The sequence below is a fragment of the Liolophura sinensis genome, chromosome 5 (genome assembly GCF_032854445.1).
Source record: "Liolophura sinensis isolate JHLJ2023 chromosome 5, CUHK_Ljap_v2, whole genome shotgun sequence".
NCBI lineage: Eukaryota > Metazoa > Mollusca > Polyplacophora > Chitonida > Chitonidae > Liolophura > Liolophura sinensis.
Genome location: NC_088299.1, coordinates 18,387,073 through 18,405,851, shown reverse-complemented (window position 1 = coordinate 18,405,851; position 18,779 = coordinate 18,387,073). Strand labels below are relative to the sequence as shown.

Below are 18,779 nucleotides of genomic sequence, written 5' to 3'. Positions count from 1 at the left end.
TCTCAATAAACAGCTCTGAAGTGCACGATCAGCAAAGAAAATATGAACGGTTTGTTAAAGGCAGGACAACGTACACCATATGGGCTTTTGGGCAGAATCGTTAGTTCTGGGTAAGGTTCCTACGATAGGTTTGGGATTGTCCACCTGCATGATCACACATACCACCCCAACCCATGGGCTCTCCCTTCTGCCATCTGGTCAGCGTTCAACCACTCCCATCACTGCCTCTTTCTTGTAAATCCTAGGTCCAACCAGAACTCACAATTAACCGTCCTCCCTTCGCCAATTTTCCACACGTTAAAACAGATTTATATTCTGCTGTCCGGGATTGTTTCTACAGGAGAACGAAACTGTCGAAAAACAGTAGATTACATTCACGGAAAATAGTTGATATACATTTATGCAAAACCCACAGGTTGTAAGCTCATAAGAGTATCCGCTGTTTTGTCGGTGGTCCGTTTTTATCAATGGACCGGAACTATCTGAAGCATGAACTACTCGGTTCAGCCCAGCATCGTACTCAAAATAAAAAACAGCATTTCAAAATACGAGGGGGAAATATTACGATCTGATCAAATATCCACAAACATCGCCACAATGTGGGACACAGGAATCATTCATTCATTCTCATGTTTCTTCAATATTCATAAACGATCGTAAAATTACCAAATAAGCGGACCATTTTCTTGAAATGAAAGTGGAGAATTCCCTAAAAAAAATCCAGAGTGTGAGCCCGGTCGCCATGTTAGTATCATTACATCTACATTAGCATTTTGTAATGCGCGCATACGCACATCAATAAAAATTGATTAAAATTTTGAAGGTTTTCCATCGAAAAATTTTTTTTACGTTTGCCTCATGTTTCAAAATATTTACTGAAATCTGACAGTAAAACAGATATTTATGTGGAGCAACATGCAGTCTCTGCAAACCAAGCCGTGGGCCTAATAGTGTCACATCTAGAATTGTTCAATATCAACCAGGCTGAAGTAAGAAAATGTTGAACTCATCTGTACTTAAAGACACCTGAAAGGAAACGCCACATAACTCCGTTGAAAGTTGAACTTCCGTTGAGATTCGATGGAAGCCATGACCATGGTCATTAAATATATCAGTTTGTTTTATTTAAAAAGATTCCTACCGAAATTTAACACATTTTAGTAAAAACACATTCATCATTAAATACTCTGTGAGAAACTGTTTGGTGAGAGAAATCCGCTTATCAGTGTCTATTCGCCTTGTCTGAGATCTTTAAAAAAAAAGTGTCAGCATCTCACATTAGCTTCCTTTCCGGCCGCAAGGAAAGTCTGCCAGCGATCGTGGATCTCCTCCCGGTCCCCGGTTTCCTCCTGGGCCCCTTTTTCCTCTCTCCATAATGCTATCCGCCGTCGTATAAGTGCACTATTCTTGTTTACGCCGTAAAACACCAATTAATAAATAGAAAAGAGTCATAAAAAGTAATATAAAAACACCTGATTGATTTTGGAATTTTGTTGGTCGTTTGGTTCTAGTGTATGAGTTCCTTTGGCAAATGCAATGTAACGATGGTGAGACATAGGTATAAGATAGGATTTATAACTGTATCAATTGACGCCGCGTGGAAAGCGCACTTTGTGCGTTTGTTTGCAAATGATATTGTGGACACATAGTGCCTTTGTGGTAAAGAAACGTGTTTTCAAAAAAGTTTAGTGAAGTAGGTAGCTCTCATGGCACTGAGTTTCCACGCTATACTATCACGGCATTGTTAAAGATTTTCCATACATCGATTTACAAGATGGCGTCTCTCAATGAACAAGTCATAATGAAGAAAGAGAACATTTTAGTATTCCATGTGTGGCGGAGATTAAGGGTTCGGTTAGAGAGGGTGATGGCTGTCAGCAGGTCGGGTGAGTTCCGTCCGTCAACTGTCCCTCTCCCTCAGCACCTTTAAATAAACTGTCATCACATGTTCCATAATTAGCCCGAGTAATTTAGGGATCATCCGTATTGTCCTGATAGAGTAAACAATAGTAAACAGCAGCTAAACTGGACCGGATGTAGCTGGCCCTCAGCCAAGCGCCAGTATTAAATATGCTATTGTTTACTACGAATGTCAGTTCTATTTAGCCCGCGGGTATGCTATACAACAGTGTGAATACTGACGTAATGATTTGTGGAAGATCGGAGGCCTAATTTATAATGTCATGAAGCCACACGTGTAGAGAAAACATAACGTTTAAATTGATTGTACTAAGCTGGAAGCTGGTCGATAAATGTTTAACTTTTTACATCTAAAGTTTCAAAATAATTTTTACGTCTACAATAAATGCTGGAAACTGGGTTGTAGACGACCAAAATTATCGCGGCCGGTGGCCACGTTGGACATAAGAACAGTTGTGATCAAAGCGCAAGTGAGACGTAATTGTAGACAACATATATATTAGCATTGTTCGCGACTTGAACACTGATTTTACTCATTTGCCTAGAAAATACCTTGCGTCTTTCCAAAATCAATGAAAACCGTAGACTGGTTCTCTTCACTTTATTAGTTCATTGTTGGTTTGTTTAAACGTCGTTTATTGATCCGGAACGTCTAGTTTGCTTGACAGCTGATATAAGTGTTGATTTTGGTATTGTCATAAATTTTACAGCGAACTGAAAATGCCCCAATTCTCATTTGGGTCCATTTAATGCAGTTTTGGATCCTTTCAAATCCTGATTTAAAGATGAAGGAAATAGTGCCCTAGAACACGACCTGCGCAGGATTTGTATCTACATACTTCTGGGGCCTTTGTGGCCGATGGGGTTAAGACGCCAGCGCCCACCATTGTGGTTGCTCTGAGTTCACGTCCAGCTCATGCTGGCTTCCTCTCCAGCTGTGCTTGGGAAGGTCTGGCAGCAACCTGCAAATTGTCGTGGGTTTCATCCCACCATAGTGCTGGCCGCCGTCGTGTGTTAAATATCCTAAGCGCTTGGCGTAAAACATGAATTAAATAAAAAAATCTAAATACTTCTAACCTTTGTTCAAAAGATTTTTCGGGGCAAGACAACCTTCAAGGTTAGAACAAAAATTTTCTCTCTTATTTTGGGAGAACTCTTTGACACACTGGTGTTGAAGAGCTGGAAGCAAGCTTGAGCTGTGTTGCGACTGTAGTGTAGAAGGTGAGCAAATGTATCCACAAATGTCTAAAATTTGTTCGGTCGTGGGTTCGAGTTCTGGTAGATAACTCGCTTGTCTAGTGTCGATCGCGTTTAGATAAAAACTCCGTTTCAGTGATGGGCCAAATCTCCGCCTCACCTCCTGTAGACGAGACTTCAGATCTACAGCTTGGCTGATTATAAGAGTTCTATTTCTTGTCATATTTGATCTGGTTCTTGTCGATACATCTGTGCATGTGCTTGTAGTAATACCACAAGCTGGTAAATTCGGCACGATCAAATATTCACATCCTACAAATAAACTTTACCTAGCAAAGTATGTTTTGTCCTTTCAGAAAACCTTCCTGAATTCAGAATGAATCATTTTGCTATGCTTCATTATGAACGTGAAGGAACAATAATTATGATCAAAGAGTAACACACTTTCGACGTAAAGACCAAAATGGTGTTCGGTAAGCTACACAACATTATATCCAGCAATAGGTCTGTGTTTCTGACTTTGGGCGGTGGTTAGTCATTGGCGAGAACACATGTGAAAATCTAACCACGTGTTCCGCGGGGGTCTCGTCGGCGGGCTAACAGCATAATGAAGAGTATGGCGTGGATAATTAAACTCGAATAAAACCTATCAGCGCTTTGAAACTGATAGCAGAGTTAAAATCGGCTCCGGTAGGGGAAGTCGTCCGGCAGACTCGCCATGTGCTCGGGTCACCCTCGAACAGAACCAGTAACTGTTCTCCGTGAAACGGTCGCTTAAAACGCGGGTGCCGTTAAACGATCCCTAAAACTATCAGTGTGGCGCTGGAGAGCGTCAATTGCGCAACTCACAGCCTCTGGAGTTCTGTCGACCCGTGGTAAAGTTCGTCATGGGAACAAACTCCAACTGATCATAGCCCCCGCGAAATTAACCCCAATTAGGCACGTCGTTTGATATTAGGGGACTCCCTGAGAGAAAAACACGAACGGAGTGGGAAAACGGGCGCGGCTTGGTATGGCCTCTCATGGAGTGATCGCCTGCACATGTACGGAGATAGGGTGGCCGGTATCGCATCCTGCTGACTTACCAAGTGCGATCATCTACACCACATAATCGTTCCCAGAGAAACCACAGCGTAAAATCTGCCCAATAAACAGACTCTATCAATTACCGCAAAACATCCACAACGCATGCCTTTTATGAAACGATTAATTTAATGACAATTCACAATTATAAGCAGCATACCGAGGTTTGATGTACTTAAACAACCTGATTACAAATGGTCACCCGTAACTATGTCTTGTGATGCTCATACAGGCTAAGCTTTTGATCTAGTGGAAAATGAAATTCGGAAAATGCTTTGCGTCTGAAGCTTTGTATTTGTTGATGTGATCTATGCTCTGTACACCGTAATGTGTTTGCAAAAATATGAAGTTTCATAAGCTCTGGAGCGTTTGTTTCATATCTCTCTATTTTTGCAATAATGGCCATTTATATTATAATTTGCCGAGATTCCCATTTTTTCTTTATCAGAGAGGACGTCAAATCTTACCATGACATCAACTTCTGTAGTGGATGAGTTTCAAATAGCCCGAGGCACATGAATCGAATGCAGGTGCAGGCGACTATTGCGATTCGCAATGACCAAAAGAGAGAAGCGGAAGAGATTACGCCCTCTTGGCTCTTTTACAAAGGGCATAATTACTGCCATACCCTGGTCGGTGGATAGGTCTGAAGGCCGGTATAACAGACAAGGCAAACAAAACGTTTGTTCTACCTCTCTCTGGGGCTGAATCGTCGGTGTTGTCTTTCGCTGCGGTTGCCCAGCTGTTTTCACGGAGGCCCTCGACACGGGCGCTATAATAGACCTACCTACAGCGGAGCCGACAGCGTGCAGCACATCTATGTTGCTACAGGAACTGGCCACCAAATGCTTGATGATTGACACTGTAAGTTACAAGAAGAAACAATATTTTCTCAGATGCGCATTGAAAAAGGTTATATTTCCAGCTCATAGTCGGGATCTTCCGCGTCCTCCTACGGCTTGTTAATTCCAGATCGGAAAGGCGGTAGACAATTGTATCTGGGGGAGCGGAGGGGTATTTAAGTGGATACACACACATGTGGTATCCAATCTCACAATGAGGTTTGGGTGTAGCCGGGATGCAGAAAAAGCCGTGTCCTGATGAATTACAAGCACACATGCACACGCACACACACGCACACGCACACACACGCACGCACTTATCTGATTACTGGGAAGAACATCCCCCAACTGCGCACACTTATGATTCGCTCAGCAAAACGCCTTCCAAAACATGTAGTTTACATCATTTTGTTCTTGATTTCAACCGATCCTCCTTGTGTAAAACTGCAAAAAAGACTGACAAGAACCTCTCTGATTGACTCTCTCAGGTTTTATATAGATAGCATAGATAGCTCTGAACCCTTTAGTTTCTCTAGATTTCATATCAGACACTCCTTTCCCAGTCATCTACCGTAAAGGACACATCAGGTATTACATACCGATCTTACAAACTTACCTGTCTATCATTTCAGGCTTCACCAGACAAAGATCGATGTGAGCAGTTTGGAGCAACTGTGTCCGGATAGGAACTCCAACATGTTAGAGGCATTTGTTAAGAAGTACCCTGTAAATAGGCGTTCGCAAGAACGTTGGCGATGTCGCCATTTTCAGACAGGTAACTATAACTGAAGACGATCTGGAATCAAGAAGTCGTCAGAGGACGCGGAAGATCTGACTGTAGGCTGAAAATAGCACTTTTTTCAATGCGCATCTGAGAAAATATTGTTTCTTCTAGTAACTTAGAGAGTGGTTATGGCCTACAACTGAGCTCATTTCATCTTTATACGTGTATGTGTTTAATGTGCAGGAATTAGTAATCGAAATTCTATTCGACAAATTCTTAGTGGCATTTGACAACATATGTAATCAAAAATTTATCGCCTTTACCTAAATGTGTTGACCTATCCTTTTGCTATCAAAAGAATACCGAATCTTTAGAAAAACAAATTTGTCTGCGAGGTAGCGCCAAGAGTGCACGCTGTAGAATTTAAGATCAAACAGATATATTATGTGAAAATCCCAGATGAAGATCTTGTAGTCCACAGCATAGTTGTCAGGAAGATGCGCATTTGTTTAATCAAGATAACAGAGCTTGCAGTCCGAGTTAGGGGGAAGAGACTGGGCTGTTGTATGGCGCTTGGAACACTATATGTCTAAGCGGACTCTCCATTATACTATAACATTTCTTGTTAGATAAGACAATATTCTGCATGGTGTGATTTTTTTGATGTGCATTCACTTCCAGGAGACAAAACACAATAATAAATGTGTTGATAAACCATCTCTACCATTCGCCCCGAATCTCCTGGTGGCTGGCATACAAGCATTCATCTTACGTAAATATTTAATGTAACACGACTGAGCAAGCACATGCAGAAGGGACGTCACACAGTACAGTCATGATTTGATAAATGGGAAAAATAGAGCCATTTTATTTTTTAAATCTTTACATGTAATGAAACACTCTGGATATACACATGGGTTGCATTCGATATTTTAATATATAAAAACACATCATTAAAATATTCGGATTATTTAGATATACAACTTTACATTTGACTGTGTGTCAAATCGTCAGGGTATGAAATCAACGCAATAAACTCCAATCGGTCATCCGTATATAAAATTCAAGACACAGTTGAATCGGACAGGAATAGATTATATGGTCAGAATTCCAACAGGCCACCGCTAATTTTCGTCACACTTTGTAGCTTAATGAATATATTTATCCGGATATAGTTAGCTATAATTAAATAACCTTCTGGTATGGTCGATACTTCTGAGCATACAGCAAACACAGTACGATTTACAGGTATTCAGAAAGTGACAATGGACAGTTCTTTTTATACGACGGACAGTACGACTAATGGATGATGAGTTATATGGAAATCCCACAATAAATTCCCGCAAAGTCACTCAGGACATACACTATATTGTACTTGAGAACATAGCATATTTCCCTAATAGGTCGGTGGTAAAGTTGTTGGGCGGAATAAACTGGGCACGGCACTACCAAACCTATAAAAGAACTTGATGCCTCTGTGTGGAGAAAACTGAGTCGGGGCGAAACCACCGCGCCTATACAAAATCTGATTTAAAGCCTCATTGGCTATGGGTTTGTTGTGTTTCAGGGGGTCACATATATACGAGGTTCGGCCAGCGTTGGTCTTCCTATATAGAAATGTACATGATGCAAGCTTGGATTGGATTGTAAGCTTAAACGCATCGACACAAACGTGTTCAAATACAGGTTGCCAAACCAAATTAAGCTTATCCATTAGCCGAGAAAATTGACATTTTACAGGATTCTGCGATGAAGTGGTAGACAGTCCTGGTTCGGAGGGTACGGTATCTTGTGCACCATATCCCATCTACATCTTAACTATACTTTGTATACACCGAAGGTGCGGAAGAGACAAAACTGACAAATTGGTATCAACATGCCCAGTGGAACATTATTTATACATGATTACATTAATATGTAAACTATAGAAACATCAGTAAAATTGCTTAAATATCCTTACTGGCGAAACTCACTGGTCGATCAGTCTCTCAGTTACACTGTCTCGATGCAGTCGGCCATATACATATCATCAACCAACCACGAATATTTATTGTCCTTCCATGGAACTGGTATTATACTGTCTATGATAAAGTCGAGTGTAGTTTGTCTGGGCTTGTACCCCGGGGATATAGTCATCCGTTCCGGGAATACTGTGGCGAGTAGTTGGTGTGCCAGACTGGCCCATTCATCCCCTCTGCACCGTAGTGGATGTACGCTTTACCCTCATAGGTCCCCGGGGGTGCCTGGACAGAGTCCGCCACCGAACGTAAACCTACAACAGAGAACAAACCGATCTGATATGTTTGTGGCATGAAGTAACATATTTTGGACTCCAGCTCATTAAATTAGTAATAAAAGAAAAAGCAGAAACATCAAATTAAGAAATGTGTAGTTTCTTTGCATTGTTTTAACATTTTGTATGTTCAGTATGAATCATTCTATACCAGTGACATCGAATGAATTGCAGTAATTGTTATAACGTAATCCTGCTGAAACCATGGGGCTCGGACACGTGCAAGTATTTACATGAAAAGTTAGACTAAAACCCTGACAGAGGTAAAATGACAAGAGGCATAAATTACATCAGTTACGTGTGACCATTTGTCAATTATTACACCGTCTTCGCTGCTCTGTTTTTTCTCTCTGTGTTTTAAGTCTTACATCTATAGTATTAGTACTTCACAAAGATGAATTATATCAAAATGACAATATGCTGCTTCTTACTATTTGGCATGAACACTTCTCATGAATACTTCTCACACACACGTGAAATTGGTTTCCCACTGAATCATATACTATAGACACTTGTTGTTTTAAATGCTATGCCTTTGCTAGACGACACAATGCAGTGAATTGTCCCGGTTAACTTCAGCCCGCACCCTGTGACTGCTGTATGAAGCGGAAATCCTGCTTTTTACGCTGCTTATGTTCCATTAATGGTGTTGTTGGAACCAAACGAACCTCCAAAGAAGTTTGGAGATGAAATTCATGCGCTGACATTGGGCCTGAATGTTCTCAACTGATCTGCGAACTAATGGTTTTAAAACTAAATAAATAAGTTTCATATTCAAATTTGTAAAACTGTTGTTCAGGAAAATTAGCAAGTATAATGGAATAAACCCAGGTCAGTTTCAGATTTCAGTTTTTTTTTATATTATTTTTCAATGATATTGCTGTTATATTTCGAGTTAATGTAAAATTTTCAATCCGTCAAGGTAAGTCTTGCCTTGTAATGTTTGTAGACGCACATAAACCCGGGGGGGCTGGCATCTTTATCGTGTTCAATCAGGACGCCATGCACGTTGGATACATAACTGTTGCAATCAAAGCGCAACTGAGATACATATTTTATTATCGATAACTTACATATATACTAGCACGGAACACGATTTGAATTCTGATTTCACTCATCAGACCATTCCTTATATCTTTCAAACAGCATTGAAAACTGTATTATGTATTTTATATAATTTTTACTTCTTTGGTGGCTTGTTTTAAATTGATGACAGTTTCAACAAGCTCCATGACAGATCAGGATTCCCGGTAATTCTGAGCAAGTCAAGATCAGCGACGTCTAACAAACTGGACTCACAGCCGTTTTTACCTATATCTGCTTAAGAAAACAGTAGTAGGGAGCGTGTAAATTGCCATTTTAGGGCATTTGAACTCAAAATAAAATCCTAACTGAGGTGAATTGACAAGAGGCTTGATTTCACGGGTTATCTGTGCATGTCGTAGCTCTTCTAGCTTTGCTCTCCATGCAGATGTTTTAGTTCTTAATTAGTTTGTGTTAAACTTCGTGTTGGGAATTAGCCTTGCGATTATTGACCAGGAACGTCCATTTTGGTTGGTACACGAATGTCTGTTTTGACACATAAATTTAATACTGTGTAAACAGAGCCACAGAATATATATTACCAATATATCAATAGTCTCACACATATTTTATTAAAAATCACAAAATGAGAATATGTGGGACAAATAATGCAATAATACACTGAAACAACATTTCCATATGATCACTGAGAGGTTTTTGTTTCACGACCAAATATTGAACCTAAAGTATACTATAATGATAATATATAACCGGGACCTTAAGTCACTTATAGCAAGTGTTAACATTTTCCCACCCTTAAATACGCTTATGCATAAGACAGTGAACAAAGAAGGAAAAAGCAAAATGCTCACATGAAATATAAAGCATTATTGGTGTCAGACATTGTTATCGGATTCCATATAAAAAGGTAGAGAAGACCTCTTATATACATGTATGTACCTAATCAAGTGCAAAACGACAACCTCGCATAAATACAGACGTTAGAAATCTATAAGCAACGAGTCTCGACATATGTATACCACTCATAGACCATAAAGGCCGTTCCAAGTTGAGAATCACATGCAAGGATCAATTCCAAAACGACCTATAACCAGTTTCCTAATGAATATGTAAGAAATAACACATAAATTGTAAGTATTGTTTGCAACATGTAGTTACATTTGTTTTTATAAATAATGCAGGGTAGACAGTCAACATGTTAAGCATGACATTGAATTAAAATTTCAAACTCATAGTCCATGGATTGAAAGCCACTGTTACTTAAAGAATTGCAAGTGTGATGTGTTCCAATGTATTTTTAGCAGTCTCGTATAATGATCACAATACTAAATCAAATGCCAGTTATGTTGAGTGTTTGAACAATTGCAATCAAAGCGCAACTAAGATGAATAATTTCATTATCGCCACCTTACAGACTAGCATAGTACATGATTTGGATACTGACTTAATTCATTGGCCTGGAACATATTGCGTCTTTCCAACACCATGGATAACTGTTTTTATGCGATTCCGCCCTATTTTCTTACTGTATATACTTTCTTAGTTCGTTGGTGGTTTGTTTAATCGTCATTGGGATTTCTTAGTTTCTAGATCCTAGTCCACTCGCCGTTTCGACTTATGTCATCAACATGAACTGGAACATAACAGTTTTTTCTTTCGACGGTGGAGACAAAATTTTTTAAGATTAAACAAAAGCCTTAATTTAAGAGAGCCCTCTGTATAAGTGTGAAGTCTAGGGGCTATAAATTGTACAACGTATATTGCGTCTAAGTTTACCGTTTTAAATTGTTTGACTTACGTCCAAAGTAGCTTTATGGTGTCTACTTTTGAACCGGATTAAGAAAATATTGTGAAACAATCTGGTAAACCATGCATGCCAGTGAAACTTCCATAGTTACCAAACTTGGAGAAAATGAAGGAAGCCGTGGATACAGGCTTAATCATCATCGATGTGAGCTTATAATGCGATTATTCCAGTCGAGAATATTCGCCATGCTTACATGCATAAAAACTACGACGGCCTGACAGGTTCGTGGCACTTGCAGACGAGGTAAAATTCAGCATGTTAAAAAGAAGCGAACTGCATCTGTATAATTTCTTGGAACACATCATAGCTTTGTGAAACATTTTAATAACACTACCCTGCCCGTAGTGGATCTGCATCTTAACGCCCATTGTCTCCCAACAATGTAAACCATATGCCGTGACCATTCGCTGTGTAGTACGGATATAATTTCAAAGTTTTCAATCTGTCCAGAGACGATATATACGTAGAATTCAGACCATTGAGTCAATATTTCGGGTTATATTATAAACATACATGTATAAATACAAACCCGAAGTAACCGATTAAAGTCTTCTGGACAAAAACAGAATGTTAGGTTAGGGAGAGGATCTAAGGTAAGCCGGTTTCAATTATGCCATTGCTGTCCTTCTTCGGATTAACCCAAGTTAATTAACGTCGGACAGCCCAGTTAAATGAACACCATCTGTATGGCTAGGAAACACAGCTGTTTGGTTCGGCCAGGTATTTATCTGTGTGAGAACTGTGTGAACTGGGCAACATGATGTCACTCGCACCTACGCTGACAAAGCCTGACAATAAAAATAACACTAGATGTGGCAGTTTACCACAGTTTCCACAAAGACAGCCGTAATGTGGAGTATTGGTCTGATTTGTGTCATTTTTCAAAGGAAATCTTCAAAAGATAAGAAAGGACGATATTGATTGAAGTAAATTGAAATGTGGAGTAATGTGGAGTATTGGTCTGATTTGTGTCATTTTTCAAAGGAAATCTTCAAAAGATAGGAAAGGACGATATTGATTGAAGTAAATTGAATTCCAGTGTTTTTAAACTGCCCATGACAGAGTTATCTGGAATAAGAGCAACAATGAAGAAGAGCAAAATTTATATTTATTTCTTTGTTGTTGTTGTAAAATGTGCACAGAAAGAGTCATTGTGATTTATAATGATTAAATGGTTCGCAATACGGTTTTGGTTTTCTTGGTTAGCTAAAATTTAAACTTTGTGTTGTTGTTGATCTTGGATATCATAAGTCTGTCATGATTGCTGGCTGACGTTTCAGAACGCAGCCACCAGCAATCTGAGAAATGAGGGCTACGATCATTTATCCGGCGGTCGAGTGTTCCAGCAGTCTGTTTATGCCGGGTCAAAAGGACATTGGCAGCGGGAAATCAATCATCAGCATTACCATTAAACTTGCTAGGATTCTGTCTTATGTCACACGTCTACAGTTATATACTAACGCAGGAATTTGGCCAGTCAGGTGGTTTTATATTTCCGAAGAAGAATGTGACGTTCCAGTACAGAGCAGAATAAATACTCTCACACTTGTTACATGCGCAATAATGACAATATTGTATGGCCCTTAGAATTCACAATGTTCATTTGCGTGTGTAAATTCGAAAGGTACTCCAAGATGATTCGATTCTGATCAGTATTTGAACTATGGCAAGAAAGTGAATTGTAGGATGGTGCAGAGTTCAGCTGCTGCGTGTGACCATTTGCATTGTCACCATTTGCCAACTATTACATTGTCACCCTTTGCCAACTATTACATCGTCACTATTTGTCAACTATTACATTGTCACCATTTGCCAACTAATACATTGTCACCATTTGTCAAACTTTTTTCACAGTTTCAAGAAGTTAAATGAAAACGATAAAATATCACCTTGGTATTATTTCTGAATTACCACGAAAAGAAAAAATTTTCATTATCGGGATGAATACTAACTTTTGGAATAATAGAAGCAATGCAATTTTTATTATGAATTATCCTTCATTAATGTTCCCGTGGTGGCAAGTGTTCACTCGCTAAGATACGGCATGACATGGGTAACCTCAGGCTTCAGATTCAAGTGTTCCCAAAAGCGCTCAACCTTTTACCAGCGGTGAAAACTCCAAGTGGGGCTGAAGTGGCGTTGGTCTTTTCCCCCGAGGATTTGTTAGTTTTGGTGTCACCGTTTTCCCCGCTGACATGTTGTTGTTGTATCGGATTACAATACCGCGTGTTGACACACCGACCAGGCCTTGCGCAAGATTTACCAAAGCTGCTGTTCCTACTCTCTAGCTGAACATAGATCGTAATAGTTTTGGCGATCCATGACGTGTACCTCGATAATTGGATGTAACGAGGCATGATAATTAATGACACAGAATAACTTGTCACTAGCACCTTCTTAAGCTCTCTGGAACTCGAGTTATGTATGTAAGAATGCGGCTCTGTCAATTTTACTCCACGAAGCAGTCATCAGGCACTTTAACATCTGACCACAGTACTATAACACTCGACGGTGGATGGTTTATCGGAAATATTTCTCGCTGAGTTAAAGTACACTAAACCCTCTCCTGAGACCTCATATGCGTTCATAATTATAGAAAACAGAAAGTAACTGAACCCGTATGCCATTCTCTTCGTAAGATATTTACAATTGAAAAATACACATTTAGATGTATAAGAAAATATAAACAAAAGATAAGACGTATCGACAGTTGCTTTACTTTCAAAAAGGCGTGCCCAAAGCATATTTAGCTTGTATGTATCTTTCCAAACATCAACGTTTTAAATCTTCACAGCTAATAATCTTTTTGAAAGGCATGCCGTGACTTTCTTCTGTTATCAACTTTAACTTCAACCTATATTCAAATAGTTCAGCAGCTTCTGTTAATTGCTTCTGGTAACAGGGTTAGTTTGCCATCACTCAAAAGTCAGTCACCATACAACTGGTCAATAAGGGGATTAGGAAGTATACCACAGATCAGCCTGTGGTTGAGGAGAGTGTGGAGATGCTGTGAGTGCAGCCTGGGGAAGCGGCGGCTATATGGAGCTGCGACTGGGAGAGCTAGCCCACACACGGCGCCATCTGGCCCTCACGTGAGAGCACAGCCAACACGGCTAAATACCCTCGTAAAGAACGGCGAATACTGCACGTCTTGAGCATAATGCGAGATATGTTATCAGATTCCCACCTGGTTTAAACAATCGAAATCTGGAGCATGAATAGGTCACGGGAAACACAATTGTCTGGTTACGTGAATGGTTGTCACCCATCGGGTACCGAGAGAAAGGACAAACTGGGCGAAGACATTTGGAAGAATTTTGGAGGGATAAAATCGGCATAATAGCGACAGTCAGGAAAATACAATGACAGAATGTAGATATGATCGAGTAGCTGACGAATTCCCTGAAGTTCTGAAACAAACTAGTCAAATATCAATACGTTGTCATTTTGATCCTTTTTTTTTGTTTGTGTTTGTTTTCCTGGAGTTTGTATTCTTGACTCTTGCATTTCTTTTCCTTTTTTTGGGGGGAAGACAGTAGTTTTTCACTTTGCGGACAAATGAAACCAAAATAGAGGAAAATTCATGCCTCAAATGTAAATGACTAGAGTGTAGAGAGTAAAACGGGAGCAGTGGTGCAACGGCAATTTTGGTTAGACTTGTTAACTAATCTGGAGTTACTCAAAATGTTGTGTTTTCATCACATTTAATAAACAATGAAGTGAAAACGATGCAAACGGATCAGTCTTTTGAATGCTTAGTACACCAGCAGAAACCTGTTTCGTGCAAGAATACAACATAAAGTATTAAACATACACATATCAACATTTCCTCAAAGAGACAAACAAATACATACACTGAAGACAAATTGAATTGGAACTAAATTACTGGCTTTAATTTGATGTCTCTTGCCTCTGACTTTGTCATTTACATGTAACTTCTTTATTTCAAAGAAGCTCTAGTCCATAATCGAAACACACACGTTAAAGACCAAAATGTATATTCTTCAGTCTTCTTCTTACAGGTTCCAAACAAACAAAAAAGTTCACAGGTTTGAAACAAAATCGTACTTATAAATGCCTTAGCCACTCCAATCGTCTGAATTTGCGATCCGATCACACATACTTGTACAAACCGATCACACATACCTGTACAAACTAACTTCCAGAATGTCTTTAATTAGGTAACGGGGTTTTGGTGTATTTCTTCCTCATATTTAATTGAGTCAAGTTTATTTCGAACAAAGAAACTAACAATGTATAAACATTGTATATATGCGAGGGTATATTTTACAACGAAGCTTTAATGTCAATTTTTAATCTTAAATTCAAACAATTCAGAAATAATCCCACCCGTGAATGAAACCAAAAGAAAGATGCCTTATTAAAGGCTGTTCAAAACTTATTCACTTGTAATCTTTTATGACGTATTGTTTTTAACGTTCGCCTTTAGCCTGAAAGTTGAAACTCGAGTCATTTATAAATAGGTCGACTCTGATCTGTTTTAGCTTCATGTTATCAAGAACTTGCTTTACTTCTCTACAAAAGGCGAATTTAACAAGAATAGTTACACACATTCATGAAGTATAACAAGTGTTTTATCCAGAATTCAAAGATAATGGGTATCTAAATTAAAAGGTAAGGACGCTGGGCAAAAGGTAAGGTAAACAGGTACAAATAACGAATGAAATGTTACTGGCATAGATTAAAACACTTGAATTCGGCAGTCTTAATTTTTAGTGAAAATTATGAAAATAAAATCATAAAGGTTAAATGTATGTTTACCAAAGTATATTTGCATACTTGTTAATGCAGGTAAACACACCTTACAGTATGGCAGCCTTTCGTGGTCAAATCAAAGTATAAAGGGTAATTTGTGTTAAATGATTTCCAATATAACAGATTACATGGAACACAGAGGGCAAAACCAGATCAGCGAGGAAAGATAAATTGTTGACAAATGCTCTCACGACATCTTGTCTTGTTTATTCTAACTTCTGATGTAAATGCTCGAGTAATTGCAGCTTACACGTCTCCTAGCAGCACACAAGGCTAACACAGAAATAGGCAAAAAGTACAGTTTATAACATATCACTTCCATCTCAGCTCTTCTCTCAGTATATATTTTAAACATTGGATACTGCACATATTTTTTATTTCATATATTTCTAAATGTAGATGTTATTTATTCTTAAATCAAACTATTGCTTCCCTCAAACATTGTATCATATGGCATATCTACATTTGACAAACCCTTTATTTGTAAAGTTGCTTCACGCAGCTTAGCGATATATGAAATGGTGGCAGTGTTATTTAGACAATGTTCAATGTCAGTGATTCTGATGATATACAAACACAACAAAAATACATTTTTCCTATATCCTTTTTCCTATGTACATCCACTCCATTCTGTAACCATTATCACTAATACGTTATGAATCAAATGCGATAAATTTAAATTTTGAATATCCATATAACCGGGCTACAAAACCCAACCAATGAAATAACACCGTAAGCAATAGACTGACGGTATTAACTAACAGGAAACTTGTTCATAATGAAATCGAGGCAGCAGCAAGTAAATTTAAAACGTTTTACAAGCGTTCGCGACGCACTTGCCGGGATCTTGATGAAGTGATAAACAATAAAAAATAATAACAATTAAGCTCATATATATCACTGGGCCCATGTACGGCTATGAGCCTAAAGAAGTATACAAATCATTCCTGTGGAAAGTTGTTGTTGTGTAGGTTAAATATATTCTTAATCCAACAGAAATATATGACCTGGCATTGTCCATACAAGTTGTACTAGACACTTACTCCCCATCTGGACCACAGACCGTGACACCCAACGCGAACTCCCCTGAACTGTCCGAGCTGGCACACGCTAAATTAACATCTCAAAATGAGCTATTGCTGTGTTCCCCAAAGTAATATATACGGTTTTTAAGCATATCAAGCAGGAATATGAACTGCTCATTACATGCATCTACCCGTACAGTGTATGTCGAGGAAACTCTTGTATCGAGATGGAAAAATTAAACAAGTTTATTTGTGGTTCAGCAAGGTAAATTATATTGTACATTAAGTTATTACACACTTCACAGAATTGCTCTTTCTTCAATAATGGTTAGTGGTTTAATAATAAGAAGAAAAATAATAATGATAATAATAATAATAATAATTTAGTATTGTTAATTCCTGCACATGCATCGATGTTTGAATTGTTTTTGCAAAACAGAATCATGTTGTAGAACAGATATTTTACAGCACCAATAACTTTCGAAGACACAGATCCTCTTGATCACTAATTCTCTAAATATCGCAGATTTTTAATAGCATCAATACTTGTATGTTTTATCAAAACTAATTGTGGTGACTTACCTGCTGAAGCTAGATCCACGGGTTCTGTTTTGTTGGGTAGTGACGGTGTGTAATGACACTGCTCGCCGGTCACTGAACCGAGACCCGTCCCTGCCGCCAGGTGTCGCTGTCCCTGCCAAGAGTTCTGTATGTGGTCACGCTCATACACACTTACAGGTAAAGCAGGGTACGAGGCCAGGTGCGAAAAGTCATTGTTCATGGAAGCCATGGAACAGCTGGACGGGTACCTTGTGCCAAAGCTACAACTGAGTTGAGAGCCTGAGGCGTGCTGCTGTGACGGCACCTGCATCAGGTTGGGCGAGTGCTGAAGAGCAGAGCCCATCGTGACAGGCGACAGCATGGCCGATGTGTCGAAGGACTGCGACGTGTTGACCGCGCAAGCCATGTTCATCGTGTTCATCGCATTGTTTTGGGAGTGAAGAATATCATAGTGCGTACCGAGCATGGACGAGGCTCCTGTCATGCCCATGCCGTTCATCATCCCGAAGGGTCGCAGAGCTTGGCACTTTCTCCGGAATCCCCGTGGTCGTCTTCGGAAGGAGCCCTCCTCGAACATAAACTCAGCGGCGGGGTCGATGGTCCAGTAGTGGCCCTTACCTGGCCGGCCGAATCCCTTGGGTAGCTTGATGAAGCACTCGTTCAGGGACAAGTTGTGACGCACCGAGTTTTTCCAACCTTGATATGTTCCTCTGAAGAAAGGAAACCGTGTTTGTAAAAACTGGTATATTTCATTCAGAGTGCACATTTTCCTCGGCGTCGCTTGTATCGCCATGGCGATGAGTGCGATGTAAGAGTAGGGGGGTTTCTCTTGTCGCCTGATGCCCGCCCCGGCCTTCTTCCCACTCTTCGCCCCGTCCGTCTCTGTGGTGCTGGTAGTCGTGGAAGGTAGACAGGTGTCCTCCTGGGCCTCCTTCTCCACGATGCCTTCACGTCCTCCGCATGTGTACGGCTGGGACAGCCTGTCTATCTGATCCACGAACGGCTTCTCCACCTTGCAAGATCCGATAGTGTCCATCATTGTCAACCGTCCTAGTTTATTAACTTAACAAGTTGTTACGTTTTCCAATTTCATAACTGTTCCAAATTCCCACACCAAGCAATTTACCAAGTATTTCGGTGAATATGCCTCTAAATTGTTCTGTTCCTATTCAGTGTGCTCCTGTTCAGTCACCGGATTTGTGGTCTCAACTGCCCTAGAGAATTGTCTTTCCACCAATGATTGCTATCGTATACCGCATTTGCTTAAGTACAGGAAAGTTGTCGGTGTTTGGTGTTCCTCTGCAGGTTGAGCATCACGTGGGCCAACAACTGTACCCCATGCTACGAAACAGTGGTAATTTTATACGCCAGCGGCACCACAGCGATGCTGACGCTGATTCCTAGCAACTGCCGGACCAGTCCATCAGATGGCACAGAAGGGGAGACACGTACTACTTCAATGGTTCGTGTATTTATCTTGGAGCTTCGCCTGCTTCAGCTACGATAG

At 39.8% G+C, this 18,779-nt stretch overlaps 1 protein-coding gene across 1 annotated transcript; it reads right to left on the bottom strand.

Moving 5' to 3' along the window:
* Window positions 1-6,671: 6,671 nt before the first annotated feature.
* On the bottom strand, window positions 6,672-18,559 carry LOC135465835 (forkhead box protein F1-B-like). The gene is made up of 2 exons (XM_064743190.1): window positions 17,294-18,559; window positions 6,672-8,038 (listed from the first exon to the last, which is right to left on the bottom strand). Exons 1-2 carry the CDS (start codon window positions 18,309-18,311, stop codon window positions 7,899-7,901), a joined length of 1,158 nt encoding a protein of 385 aa, XP_064599260.1. The 5' UTR covers window positions 18,312-18,559; the 3' UTR covers window positions 6,672-7,898.
* Window positions 18,560-18,779: the final 220 nt, after the last annotated feature.